At 39.6% G+C, this 15,380-nt stretch overlaps 2 protein-coding genes across 5 annotated transcripts in view; one reads left to right on the top strand and one right to left on the bottom strand.

Moving 5' to 3' along the window:
* The first annotated feature begins 240 nt into the window (after positions 1–240).
* Positions 241–15,380, top strand: part of LOC134665896 (protein FAM13A) — a 212,066-nt gene continuing 196,926 nt past the window's right edge. Inside the window, exon 1 of the mRNA XM_063522944.1 lies at positions 241–256. The gene's annotated coding sequence lies outside the window, so the exon portion shown is untranslated. The remainder of the gene's footprint in view (positions 257–15,380) is intronic.
* LOC134665892 (folliculin-interacting protein 2) overlaps positions 7,333–15,380 on the bottom strand; it is a 163,718-nt gene continuing 155,670 nt past the window's right edge. For all 4 annotated transcript variants that reach the window (XM_063522934.1, XM_063522936.1, XM_063522932.1 and 1 more), the window contains 4 exons: positions 12,631–14,012; positions 12,183–12,309; positions 10,605–10,713; positions 7,333–9,693 (listed from right to left, as the gene is read on the bottom strand). In XM_063522934.1, the coding sequence (XP_063379004.1) occupies positions 9,487–9,693; positions 10,605–10,713; positions 12,183–12,309; positions 12,631–14,012 (1,825 nt within the window). In that variant the 3' untranslated portion in view covers positions 7,333–9,486. The remainder of the gene's footprint in view (positions 9,694–10,604; positions 10,714–12,182; positions 12,310–12,630; positions 14,013–15,380) is intronic.

The raw sequence follows: 15,380 nt of genomic DNA, 5'->3' as shown, positions 1-15,380 counted from the left end.
AACTCTTCTCTTTCCGCACAGATGGGCTACCGCGAAAACCGAAATTCGTATATTGCGGGGATCTTTCTCTTTTACTCCAATGAAGGCGTAATAAGGGTGACAGAGAAAGATGCCCGCAATTTGCGAACTTCGATTTTCGCGGTTCTACCTGCCGCTCAAGTTCGATAAAGCGTTTCGCGTAAGTTTCGTGTATATACTATCGCACGATCGCGTGAACTTTACGTGGAAACTATACTCATCAAATTAAATGGGTCGTGTTATTTGCGAAATATATTCCTAACAACAGCAGTGAAACTTCACCCGGCTCGACTGAAGCCCAACCGCGGTCAACTTTTGAGAAACCAAACAAAGGCAAACTTTTAACGAGAGTTTAAAAACGAATATCAAATAATGTTTCCTGCGTACAATGGACATAACTGTTGCCTTGAACCTGTAAAGGTAGAGGTACACAAGTAACAGTAAGCATAAGAAGGCTTGTAATGTGTTGTGGGTACTCAGCGGCGTATTATGGATGACTTTATAAAATAACGTGATAAAATAACTGTCACTTTTTAACACCGCGGGATAGAAAGTGACGGATACCGTTTATCACGCTGTCACGTAGACGAAAACGACCATCATACCCATGCTGACAACGATACATTTATCCCAATATTCAGCAACGAATATCTGTGCTTATCACACACGTGCCCTTACCGGGATTCGAACCAAAGCAATCTGCTTCATGGGCCGCCGACATAAGCCATAGGCCGGACCGGTCGTCATTTAAGTCCGAGTAGGTACGAAATCTTAAAACTTGATTGATAAATATTCAAGTATTCATGTGTTGTGTATATCTTACCTCTCTTTTGTGTAATGCCTGTCGGCGCGATTCGAGCTTTAAGATATCAATTCATCAATTAATAGATCTAGAAACGATATGGATTAGATATATCAGTACTTCTTCAAACAAAAACGAGTCGTTGCATTTTAATAAAATATGGACTACACCTACCCTTGTCCAACCGTGTGTATATGATACCTAATAGGTTATCTTATAATTATTTAGCTCTGCAAGGCTAATATCGCCTTTTTAATGTCACTCTGTCACCATGTCTGTTACGTTCTATCAAATATGTACTTAAGTGCGAAAGTGACGCGTGACATGACAAGTGATGAAAATGCTACCATAATATCCGTCCTGTATTACGCTGGCTGTGTGCTACGACAACGTAGCACGGCACCCCCACGCCGCGACGTAGCATGCTTTAAGCAACTTTTTCATACCTCACTTTAATAGTTTGTAACCACCATATAATATGTACCTGAGGTAACCTGAGTGCATCTCACTCGCACAAAAAAACTACATAAAAATCCTGAGTATTTAATACGATAGATTTATAAATAATTCCTGTTTGCTTGCAGTATTTATTAATTATTCCCGGGCAATGGGTCTGCAAAAGCCGTTTTTCCTTAGCCCTCGTTACCTGAGCTTCGTTAAAAATTCAATATCCACCGGCAAGGACCTACGCTCGTTGAATATTATGAAACCATCTAGACCCTAGGATTAAAACATGCTCATCATAAATTTAGAGCGGCAGCGTACATTTTCAGACGCATTTTATTAAATAGCTGGCCGTATTATATATAATGAATTAATTTCGAACAAGAAATATTTCTAGTGGCTTAGTGAATGCTATGAAAATATTAAGATGGGAGTATATTTTTTTATTCGTTACTCTGTACCTGTCTTATATTTCTGGAACATTTTTTCTTATTATTGAGACATATTATTTCTCTACTTACAAATACATCTCACAGTAGGTATATAAGTAGCACTTTAATTTACAGGCATTGTTATAAGAAACAAAAGTCGTCTTCTACAAGTAGGCAGACATCTTGACGCGGCCGAAATAAACAACGCCCTCTAGTTAATTAAGTAATTAAGGTCGGGACGAATTTATTCTTTTCATTAAACAATTGTCTCTTATCGCATGCCTCGTTGAGCACGAAGGCGTCGCGACTCAGAGGTTGAGGAGACTCAGAGGAGAGTTTAATTTGAGAAATAAAACTCAGGTATATATGTATAGGTGGACATGGACAATCCGTGAAAAAGATCGCAAGAAGATTGACGCACTTGAAATGTGGTGCTGGAGACGGTTGCTGAGAATAAAATGGACGGCTCGCCGTACTAATCTCTCCATCCTAAAAGAGTTAAATGTTAAGCAAAGACTTTCGTCGATTGTGCAAGTGCGAATACTGAAAATGTTTGGACATATCATCCGCAACGAAAAGTCGATGGAGCGGTTGGTAGTGCAGGGTAGAGTGGAAGGTCAACGTTCTCGTGGCCGATCTCCTACAAGGTGGACGGATCTCATAAAGTCCACGACGAAATGTTCCCTGACTGAGGCTGCTCGGAGTGCCACAAACAGAGAGAGATGGAGGAGTATCGCAACAGCCACAATAAACATAGAAAAGGACAACCCATAACCACGACCACTCTGACAAGAGTGTACGACTAAGGAGGAGGAGGATATATGTATAGGTTGCCTTTTAGAATATCATAAGGACCCACTTGGTGGCCCGCTAACACAAGATTCCTCATCCCTCCTGAGGGCCTACCGCGAACCACGTTCGACGTGTTGCCTCTCTGTCGCACTTGTAAGTTCGTGCGTAAGTGTGACAGGAAGGTAACACGTAGAACGTGATTCGCGGTAGGCCCTCAGGAGGGGTGAGGAATCTTGTGTTAGCGGGCCACCAAGTGGGTCCTCATGATATTCTAAAAGGCAACCTATGAGTTTTATTTCTCAAATGAAACTCTCTTTCAATTTATTGCAAAACTTTTAAGTTGACTTTACGGGCAGCCGGCAGAGGACGTTTACATCAGTAGGTAAATTTTCTTGTCAATTTATCTTGAGTTTATATTTAAATATTAAGATTATTATTGACAATAACTAACTCGAGTTTAAAAGAAAATATAGCGTTTTATAACTCAAAACCATTTTGTGGACCCACCTATTATTAGGTCAGTGGGTACGTTAGGTACTCGAAGTTTATAGGTCGAATAGTCTGTGAAACCACGCTGCACTCCACAACTTCATGGACAAATAGTTTGAGATCGGCTACATTATTCAGTTGAAGCTTAACTTAGTCTATTGAAACATGTTCAGTTGAATATTAGTTGAAAACTATATTATCCTATAGGAGGTATGACAGTAGGAAACCTCATATTATGTAGGTAGTTAAGTATATAGGTGGAGTAGACGAGTAACGAAGCTGTAAAAGCGCTATAAAGTTACCTCATCCACGCTTTTAGTATTTAATGGCGCAGGGCCGGATTCGGATTTTGAAATAGACATCTATTAGATATCTTTTAGACACAGTGAACGCATATATTTAGTATGGAAACCGCCTTTAGGAACATTACCGTTCAAATTCTCGGGCCAAATTAGCACACATACAAAATTACGCCTACATTTAAATAAGACGACGCGTTTACAGAGCCTGTAATCAAAGCTGGTAAACAAAATAATAGTCATCTTTTTTACACTAATGGTACATAGCTAAGTGTAGATGAAATGCATATAATGTCAATAACTACCAATCAGCGACATTAATCCGCTAATAACCTTCTTGCTGTACGTACTGGCCGCTGAGAGTTTGCGGTTCACATTTGATTAGAATATGACTTGGACAGGGATAGGTTTATGCCATACATTGAAGAACCAGTCAAATAATTCACGTATTATAATTTAATGCAGATTAAAAGATAACTAGTTAAAATGTTGTTATGAAATGACAGACTAACTCAACATAAGTAAATATATCATTGTTGTATAAATGTATTCCGCTATAATAAGTATTTTGTATATTTTATTATAAATTTGTATGGCAGTGCGAAGTCACGTTCAGGTATAGTCTGTCCGTTTTTCTAAGATCAAGTACGCCATTGTAAATGTGTGGTAAACTTGATCTTAGAATTCGGACTGGCTATACAGCCTGCAAAATTTACATGGGTACACGAATCGGGTCAAAAATATTTGAATAGGCGGAGTCACAATAAATCCCCACTTTCAGTTCCAATGGAAATATTTTATATGTATATAGCCGGTCAAGCAAGTTTGTCAGTAGAAAAAGGTGCAAAATTAAAATTTTGTATGGGACCACACCCATTCGCGCGCTTACATTTTCTAAATTTGCCGCTCTTTTATACTGACGGAAATGGCTTGAGAGAGAACCTACATATATGTGACGGTAGAGGGTGGATTCGAATGATCAACATTTTCAGATAATGTGTGTATTTGTTAAATTAATTCAGTGGAAGTGTATCTACATATAGGAGACCGGGTATGATTATCCCACGAGTTATATCTCATGAATAGAACATATTCTATATATCTTTCCAGGCATCCACTTAATTTCATGTCTCTATAATTGGACAGCTTTTTTCCATAGTTCTCTATGAATAGCATCTTGTGGGAATCTGAATGGAAAGTAATGTAAAATGATAATATCAAATTTGATTATGAATTTGAAAGAATGAGGTAGTTTTTTTACAGCTCCGTCTCATGAAATAAAAAAGGAAAATACAAATCTGTAAGAAAGAATTCATTACCTACTACATTTATAATTATATAGAAAATACCTAAACCAAGTACAAGTTAATAAAATAGTCTACTTCATTTGGCATAACACCATCCCTATTATCCTCGCAATTTAAAAAGTCGTATGTTGTTATGAAAGTCGTATGCAGTTGTTACGTTTTAGCTTAGCACGGTAGTATTGAAAACAAATCGTCATGTTTATTCCAAATTTTACTGAAGTTATCTGTTTACTACAAGTGAAAAGTGATTCCACTATCCTTGGTATGAACTAAAATAACTTCTGCACCACTTCACGACACATGAAGACATTTTTAATTACAAAAAAACGTTGTTTTTATAAATCAATTTGGCCATCCGTCACTGACTGTCATCTCGGACGAACTGAAGTTGCGAATCGAATAGTTTGTAAGCACCGCCTACAATCGAATAGTTTACGTTGGGTCATAACTGAGCGGACAGAATACTTCCATGTATATCAGTTCGCTGTTTAGACATCACCAAGAGTCCAAGAAACGATAACGATATGTTTAAAATCTAACCTGTCAAATTTGACATTTGCGCGATTCTGGTGATACTCTTGAACGATTTCCACTGGATATGACTTAGAGATCCAATTCACATCTAATAGATATATTACTCTATCTAACGTAAAAGTGACATTGGTTGCCCGATAATTGATATCTAAACTATAACGTAGGTATCTAGAATGGGTCTAGTACGTGTCGTCTCTTGTGAATATCTTGAAGTTCGAATACGGCAGTTTATTAACACAGCATGTATAAAAGTACATAGAGCAGTGGTAGGAAGAATAACCCATAGGAGTCACGTCCCTCAGACATGAGGTCACGACCACGAAGAAGAAGATAAAAGTACATATATACGGATAGTAGGTAATAAATACTCCTAAAAATATTAATTATAAAAGACTTCGCTCTCTCCTGAAAAGTTGTAATTTGTCGTAAAAACGTATCGTAAAAACAGTGGAGAGACGTGCATTTTATGCTTGTCGAATTCTACCTACATATTTTCTCTGTGATCACACTCTTAAGGTTACATTCCGGTATGGAATGCGTTGCAGCAGCGAGTCAATTCTACCATCCAACCAAGATTAGTAATTGCATTGCCAAAAATTGCCATTCTTGTGGATGCAGATTTCTCATCAGTTTTTGAAGGATAAATAGAGCCTTTTCGAGTTTCGATCGAGACAGCAATGACAGCACATTTATCAAGAAAATGGGGTTGGCCGTTCGAAGTATTTTACAGATGGCGTCAGTCCTAAGAAGTGTCAAATCCTTGTTTTAAGCCAAATCATAGAACCAACACACCATCAATACAAGCATTTCACAGCCAACTCCATTGACAATGACATCGCTCGTCTCCCGCTGCGTTGCTTTCAAAACCGCACGGTAACCTTTAGCTCCGTAACTTTAGAAATAGAAATAATTTAATTAGTGAGCACAAACACAAATTAAAAAACACAGACACAGTCCACACACATACATACACACGCACGCACGCACGCACGCACGCACGAAATCGCAAATCGAAACGCAACTGTCACTGTCGCACTAATATGGAAGAGTGATAGAGAGACACAAAGCGATTCGATGGCGAAGCGATAGCGATTGCCACCTTGGCTAGGCCGCCTGTTCCTCTTCAGTGCTGGCGTGTGTCACCCACTTGCTGCGGACCCTCGACCAGCCAGGGCAGTACCGGATCTCGGGTGCAAATCTAGACGGGCATTGACCACCCACGACCTTAGATATTTTTTTTTTTAACTAACGAGTTGGTAGTACATTATTTACTTTCCCTACCAACATAGCAGTACTCTCCTCATAACATTGGCGTTGTGTGTGTGGGTAGCTGTCAGAGACAGTCCATTAGTGGGATTAAGCCGGATCACGCCCTCTAGCCGGATAAATAATGCACCGAAATATTATCTACGTGTGCTCCTTTACGAACTAATTAGCAGAAAAGATTTATCTACGAAGTTTTTGTTGCGTGAAATAAAGAGTAGGTATTATTATCTTATTGAGTACCCATCTTATATTTCGGGGATCTCAGGAACGGCTCTAACGATTTCGATAAGATTTGCTATTTGGGGGTTTTGGGGGGCGAAAAAATCGATCTAGCTATAGTTCGTTTTTTTAGCATTAGAAAGAACTTGAAAGAAGGTAAGCGATCGACATGTCTTTTAATTGAAAAACGCTTTTTTAAAATCAGTAACTATTACTTATGAAAGCAGAAGAATATAAATGATCGTATTAGATTCATAAATTGCCGTAACTTATTTTTAAAATGTGTTTTTCAATTAAAAGACACATCAAGATTGTTTACCTTATTTCTAATGCTAAAAAAACGAACTACAGGTCTTATCTCTAGGTAAACGCGCAGTTTTGAGTTATGTTTTACGAGCAAAGCTCGGTCAAAAGTAGGTACCTACCGGTTTTAGTTATACTGCGCAACCGTACCTTCACATGTTATGTACAGTCGCCATCAGATGTATCGGAGCGGCCAAGGTGTTCCCAATATCTGAATACGCACTCTAACGCCCTGACAATAGAGGCGTGTTCAGATATTTGTGAACACCTTGGCCGCTCCGATATATCTGATCTGATGGCGACTGTACAGTCAGCATCACAAATAGTGAAGGCCAAATACCTAGGCCTAATACGAGTATAACGGGACTCATCCTTATTTCTAGGAGGTCTGTATGAGTATAAAGTATTTTAATAAAAAAAATAATCACTGACCATGAGAAAAATAATTTATTAAGGTATAAAAATAGCATTACATTTGGATACGAAAATGACCTCAGATCCTGATTATTGCTTGAAACACAGAGTCAGGAATAGCAAGGTAAACATACAATTATTACAAAATAAACCTACAATTTCATGTCCAACGTTTAATGATTAATGCTTATTTTAGTTGATCATTAAGCTTCGTACTTTGCTAATTGTAACCGTCCTTTAAATAATGCACGTGCGATAGAGATAGCAATAGTCGGGTCAATGTACGAAAATCAATCTCGAAAGCGCCTCTTTAGTAACATGACATCCAACTATCATATTGCTAGTTATATACAAAAAAAAATATTTTACTAAATAGAAGTACATTTATCTTGCTAATCTGACTTTACACTTCATCTTGTTTTATAACAATAATAACATTAAATATTTAAAAAACATGACTAATCCTGGCGTGACACGATACATGTGACAAAATTTATACTTTACATTTAAATGTTTAACATTTTTAAATTTCATATTCATATAAAAGCTGATAATATCTCAAATTTATTTTAAGACTAGGCATTTTGAAAATGCTAATAAATAATTTACTAACATGAAGCTTAGCTACACGTTTTGCATACTTATACATAATATATTTTGCATGATTACTGTACATATAGTTTCTATGGAATTATCTCGTAAAACGTTCAGTGATAACAATATAATATTTGACCTTTAATTTTTAACACAAATATAACTGTGATGCTAGTAGCGTTGTGATTTAGCAGGATTTAAATAGTTAGTAAATAGTTTAACCTTTTGACCGCCACAGACGGCTGATGCTGTCATAGGAAAGTCTTCATCGACGGCCACAGCCGTCAGCTTCGCCAATGCAATAGACTTACGCGGGACTCCGTAAAGTTCAATTTCGCTTAAATAACCGCGAACGCCTGGCGTCCGGGGCACGTCATATTCTTTCGTCGCCTAGCTTTCAATAGGTTACCAAATAATTTTTGGGTTGCTAACGTTTTTAACCACAGTATTGTGAGTGCATCTTACAGTTATCTTTCTAGGCCTTCCATGATTTAATTACAATAACATATATATCCGGTTTATATACAGAATAAACTTTAATAATCACAGATCCCATCCACCGCATTCACCCCGGTTAATATTTCTTATTTCACAAGTTGATAGAACAGTCTTAATAGTATTTAATCCAACATACCTTCTCTACTACTTAACTCAGACGGTCTATGTGAAGTTAAAAAGGTGGATTACAGCGAGATTGAGAGCTTTCCCGAAACGCTTCATTTGTGTTATGTTCATAAATATGAGATATTAAAACTAATTTAGTTACAACCGGGGCTTTTTTTTACAACAAAATGAAAACCGTCATGAACCGTCTGAGTCTAGCGTGTATTAATACTCACTCTAATTCCTTACAAAAAGATCAAACTTGAATTTTCGAAATCGCTGGAAGTCATCTCAAAGACGGCTCACTACTAAAAGGTGTTTATCAGTCCTAAACCAGCCAAGATAATTTTAGTAGTGAGACCTCTTTTTAAATGAAGCTTATACTATTTAGGCAGCCTTGTAGCATATTTGATATTAAGTTAATGACAAGACAGTATTTAAACATCAAGCGAAATCGAGTTCTATATCATCACAATTAGTTTTATACAGGGTGGGAACGAGTAACCCGACAGATTTGAAATGCGTATTCTTGGCCGCATTTAGAGACTATAATGTCGTATATTTTTTTCTGAAATAGGTCTTGTTTTAGAGATAATGACAATTCTTGTGAAGATTTATTGGCGTAATAACTCAGTGAAAAACGCCTTTATGACTGCGACACACCACTATGTGACTTTGTTTAGACATACATACCTCCTGACAGACATTAAAGTTTAAAGGAAACTCTCAAAAATATCTGTACAAAAAATTACTGGTTCGTTGTAATTTTTTTTTCTCGCAAAGATGAATGAAAGAAATAATGTGTCGTGTGTAGAGAACACACAAACATGCAACAACATTTCTTTTTTGCTCCTTATGACGTCAGAAATGCGTGCTTAAAATCTGTTACTCGTTCCCACCCTACATAGGTCACATAGCAGCTTACTGAAAATTGAGCTTTATAGTAATAAGACAAATTCGTATTTCGCTTGCTACCTATAACTGATGCCGTATCTGGCGGCGACTTGAGGTGTGTGAGTGGTGGCGATGGCGAGCAGGAGCGGCACGTCGTTGACGTCGATGTTGAGAGTCTTGGTGAGCGTGGCTATGTCGCAGAAATCTGTCGACATTAGCATGTCGGCGAGCGTCTTGGACAGTACGCAGAACTCGCGCAGCTTACCCTCTAAATATGATAGGCACTGAAACGAAATAATTTTGATATAGTAACTAATTTTCATACAATAACTGTATACAGTTGTAGTGTAAAATTGTTTTCCATCGTATTTCCTCGGAATTTTTCGTATTTGCCATGCTACTTCAGTCAACCTCAATATTGACACGTTCGTACGTTTCCGTAAAAATACGATGGAAAATAATTATGCACTACATCTTTGATTGTTCCGCTTGAAAATTGTTTATAAGAATTGTCATTTCAATACATTAAACTAAACATGTCAAAAATCATTAAGAAACATGTCAAAACTCAAAATTATATGACTTCTAAGCAGTGTCCAAAATAACACCGGGTATGTCAGACAGTGAATTTTCCTTCATCCTTATCTATATATCCAATCTTAAGTCTAAGATTATTACAATAATCGAGTGAGAGAAGAAGTAGCAGCAAAATACCTATATTTAGCAAGAATGGCTAAGTTTAAACAACGGGCTATGGATGCCCGGACTTTAAATCACAACATGAGAATGTTTTGTTGGAGCCTCTTCATTAGATAGGTATAGAATAGCAACAGCTTATTATGTATTGCATGTGTCCTTAGATCATATGTCTCTGCTATTTTTTCAAGGCCTCGTCACACCGCCACGCGACTGTGCGACTGCGAATGTGACTAACGTTTCGGCCACGAAATACATGCTTGCTACAAGCAGGCAGTAAAAGGGGCGGGGTCGGCCTAAAGATTTATGGCCTCACCGGAACGGTCCTTTGACGTCTACAATAGGTATCCTCTAGATCGTGTCGTGATTGGTCCGTTTAAAGACACTTGATCGAAAATGGAGTAAAACTGCCGTATGTGGCAGAGGAGTAGCGCTACTATGCTATGTGTGGAGGATTCCTAGTGTATGCACGGTTGTGAGGGTGGGAAGGTTGGCTCACCTGGTAGGCGGGCACTCGGGCGCGGCGCATGGCGGGCAGCGCGTCCAGCATGGCGCCCACCAGCGCCGACATGCCGCCGCCCGCCTCGCGACCCACCACGCGCACCTCCCTGCAACAACACAACATTCATATTAAAAACCGGGCAAGCGCGAGTCGGACTCGCGCACGAAGGGTTCCGTACCATAAAGCAAAAAAAAAACGGAAAAAAATGCAAAAAGAAAACGGTCACCCATCCAAGTACTGACCACGCCCGACGTTGCTTAACTTTTGGTCAAAAATCACGTTTGCTGTATGGGAGCCCCACTTAAATCTTTATTTTATTCTGTTTTTAGTATTTGTTGTAATGGCGGCAACAGAAATACATCATCTATGAAAATTTCAACTGTCTAGCTATCACGGTTCGTGAGATACAGCCTGGTGACAGAGAGACGGACGGACGGACAGACGGACAGCGAAGTCTTAGTAATAGGGTCCCGTTTTACCCTTTGGGTACGGAACCCTAATAAAAACATACTTTTAGAGTAAACTACTAGACTCCACTTAAACACACTTTCAATAGGGAATATTCCGCGAAATTCTGCATAGGTAGCGCGACTACCACTATCTGTCATAATCTGGGGAAACCGCGAAACAAGAAAATCGAAATTTCGTTATCTAACCTCTCTATCACTCTTGCGTATTCGAGCGATAAAAAGGCAGATAACTAAATTTCGATTTTCGCGTTTACCGGTAGGCCCTTGTTAACAAACCGCCTTGATGCATCAATATCATATTTTATTGTCTGTGAAAACTTGTCAAAAAACAGTATAAGGCACAGTATGTATAAGTTAGTCTATGAATTTACTAGAGTCGGTAATGCTGCTCTCTGGCGGCAGAACATTGCAGTAATATCCCCTATTGAGACAAACGTTACTATTAAATATGTTTTAGAAGTTCACGTGCCAAATTGTTGTGACGATTGGAAGTCCCTCAGTAAAGAAGGGTCAGTACTGTGCGAGTTATTGATGTAACATTGTAACAAGCGAGTTTAAACATTGCGGACCATTGAGGTTATATTGAATTCAGCCAACTGATCAAAGGCAAATTCAATTTGCATGCGAATTCTTGCACTCTTATTTCCTGCGAATGGGATCTTGATCAAATTATCGGTATACATTGTTCAGGGCCTTCGGCCGTCGGCTCTACGAGCAATATGCCGTTGTGTTGCGCTCACTGTCATTTAAGCCCTTGTTTACTGACCTACCTACCTACCCAAGGTTGTAGCTATTTCCAATAAAGGTGGTATTCCACCTGTCCGATTTCTTTGTCCAATATCATTGCGTCACTCATCATCACTCTCTCATTAAGCAAACTTGTGAGACGCAATACACATTGGACAAATATATTGGACAGATGGAATACCACCCTTAAGGCTAATTTAGACGGCGCGCGAACTTGCATACGATTTTAGTTACATTGCGGAATGTTGATTACGTCCAATTCAACCGACCGTGGAAACCCAAAATGGTATGAAACTCGCATGCGAGTTCTCGCATCGTCTAAATCAGCCCTTAGGAATGCTCCGAACGGTAAACTTACCAAGCGTCAGTATCCCCGACGATAGCGACCGGCATAGCGCACGCCTCGCTGGCCTTGTTGAGGCACGACGCCAAATCCAGATCTCGCCGGAGCTCCATCTCCCACGTTTGAGGTTTCGATATTGTTCCTAGAATAAGAAAATATATATGTATCAGATGTGTATCATTTTTTGTGTCAAGTTCAAAACTATATATGTATATCTTGTATATTGTTAGTTAAAATAGGTATTTCTTAAATTTTTCAATAAAAGATACCTGCTACACAAGTTCAATTCATTTCTATGTTTAACAGACTTTATTTTACTTTCCTCAGTCGAAATGAAAATTAAAGTGTTGAACTATGTTGACAGTGAAATCACCATTTCACCCTTAAAGTATTAAAATATTTCGAGTACAATGGATCATTGACAACCCTCGGTAATAATGTACTGTAACATCTGTGTACTAACCTTGTAAAACTAAATCAGGTACATAATGGTTGGTGACCCCGCCGAGTAGAGAGCCGTCGAGGCCGGCCGCCGCCGCCGGCCGCCGCACCAGCCGCGGCACCGAGAACTCGATCACCTGCCGCACACTGCCTCTGTCCCGCTCGCTCCCGCCTCCGCACCCGTCTACCCTGCTCACTTCCACCGACACACTAGGCTTAACGTTCACTACTAAAGTCGCCTCCTTTTTTCTCCTAACAAAAGTCTTCGGAGACACTTGAACACTATCGCTCACTGTAGCCTCCTTCGCGTACTGAGGATCGGACTGCCGCGGTACGTCGTTCATGTATTCCAACTCGGAAGCGTTCGTGGGAGTCTGAAGCATAGATTCCATCATCTGACACTTGTAACACGCCTCGCAACGCTCCTCTTGTATCGGCGGAACGATCGTCGGATCGAACTGGAAATTGTCAAGCTTCAGATTCCCCGGTTTCCCGATATAATGCCTATCTAATATTTCTAAGTTCTTGCTTTTCATATAATTAGTGACTATCTGAGGGTATTTATCGAACTCGAACTTAAAGCCGGAATGTTTTATTGGTTTGGAATGTTGAAGTGTTTGCGCGCAGCATTTGGACGGGCTGTCGGCGCTCCGGGTGCATTTCTGCTCGCAGGGCTTCTGGTCGCAGCCTTTCTTTTCCTCGTCGCCAGCTTTCTCTATCGCGTCTAGATTTAGCGGCTCGTGTTGTATTTTGGAGGATCTTTTTACGCTTTTCCCGCCGTTCGATTTGTTCTTCAACCCGACTAGCTTCTCATCGTCGCCGAGGACGAACACGACCTTCCTTTCCACCTCTTCCTCGGACGCGGTCGAATCGAGACTGGAATCTGAGGAAGACTTGGCCGCGAGCATCATCGTAGGGTTCCTCCTGATTCCGCTCGTGCTCTTCTCGCTCGACAAGCACCGTTCCTCGAAATCTACACTAGTAGAGAGCTGCCGATTTAGATTGGCGAGCGTCGTCGTCCGCCCGAAGCCGCGACTCGGAGCGGGCGTCGCATCGTCCTTGACACTATCGCACTTGGCCGGCGCGGTCCTTTTGAGCGTCACCGTTTCACTTTCCCTAAGAACACTGTCGTCGAACTCGAAGTCATTGCGGACGACGTCGCCGCAGCGGACGAAGTATGTGAGGACGACTAGGAGTTTGTTGACGAAGAGGGTTTCGGCGCCGCTGATGATGGTCTTGGCCTGGCGGACGGGGAAGCCGACGGCGCCGTGCAGGTCGGCGAGCTGCGCCCACAGCGCGTTGTGCGGCCGGCGCACCGGCGGCGCGGGGCCCTCGTACGGGCTCACCGTGCTCACCCAGCCCAGGTGGTACGTCAGCACGTGCGTCAGTAGCGTGCTGATGAAGCTGGAAATATATAATAACCATTAGGACCTTAGGATAATTACTAAATCTTTCGAAACCCAAGCGCCGGTCGAGACTTTTCTCGGTGTACCCATAATTTCGAATTTAACCGGTTAAAAACATGTCAAAAGATAGATAGATAGATATCGTTTCGCTTTGACCTGACCTGGCTTGGCTGCTAATGATGTAATATTGAGGTTAAGACAGAAAACGTTATTTGTTCAAACCGATTTCAATATCGATAAATCGATACATCTACGAGTACCTATTCAAATATAGCATCGAAGGCGTCATTTCGCTTATTATTCTTGTATTAATAAATTTAATTATGTAATTATTGAACATAATGTGCAAACAGAAGCTTTTTAAGAGCATGAATTACGATATGCATGAATATAAGTATTGTAAACATTTCTATGTTATTTCTGCTCCAACAATACCTTGTTTAGGATGTCTAATTTTAAAAATCCAAGTCAATGAAACGTGTAAAAATAGAAGGGACATCCTAAACAGTAAACGCTAAACAAGTAAGTCATTAGTTGCACAACCGCTCCGCTTTGTAAACACCGATCGAAAATAACAAAATCACGTGAAATACCTACGCAAATAAATAATGTTCGTGAATGTAAAGTGAACGACTCTAACCTACAATGGCTGCGCCAAAAAACAATATAGTTAAGAAGAAAATTATGGGTAAGATACTGTAATAATGGCACTTTAATCAATAATTTATTCATTCATGGCATTAATTCATCATGAATCGCTATTTTCACATTTCTGTTTGGTAAAAATATTAATCAAGACAATTGTTTTCGCTAATAAAACCATACCTACCTATTTAAATGGATTGTATTGCGATTACATAATGAATACGTCATAATTTCATAGAAGTTTGACGATTAGAAAAACGCACTGCTATCAAAATCTAACTCTAACAGTCCATAAGTCACAAGGGCCACCCACGAGAGTAGAAGACAGCTCGTCAAGTCGTCACTCATACGTCTCAGGTAATTATCGGTCAAACGCTAACGAGCCAAAACATGTATTTTCCTAACAGATCACTTTCCTGAAATATTCTATCCAGAATTAGATGGTTAACTGACGTTTGCGGGGGTGTAATTTGGGAACAACGCGTATATTAAAACTTTAAATCGTACATTTTTAAATAATCTTTTTTTTATATTTAGGTATAGGTATGTAAAATCTGGGCACCTATAAAATAAGTTTTCATTTGATATAATATACGATTAAATAACAAAAAAAAAACTGTCCGTGGGCAATTTAATTAGGCAATCTATTTGCAATATGTCAATGTGAATATTATTTATCATTTATTTCTTATGGACCCGGGTATGTCCTTAAACTACGTCC

Source organism: Cydia fagiglandana, chromosome 7 (genome assembly GCF_963556715.1).
Source record: "Cydia fagiglandana chromosome 7, ilCydFagi1.1, whole genome shotgun sequence".
Classification (NCBI taxonomy): domain Eukaryota; kingdom Metazoa; phylum Arthropoda; class Insecta; order Lepidoptera; family Tortricidae; genus Cydia; species Cydia fagiglandana.
The sequence above is the reverse complement of the archived record's forward strand: the minus strand, read 5'-3'. Positions and strand labels throughout refer to the sequence as shown.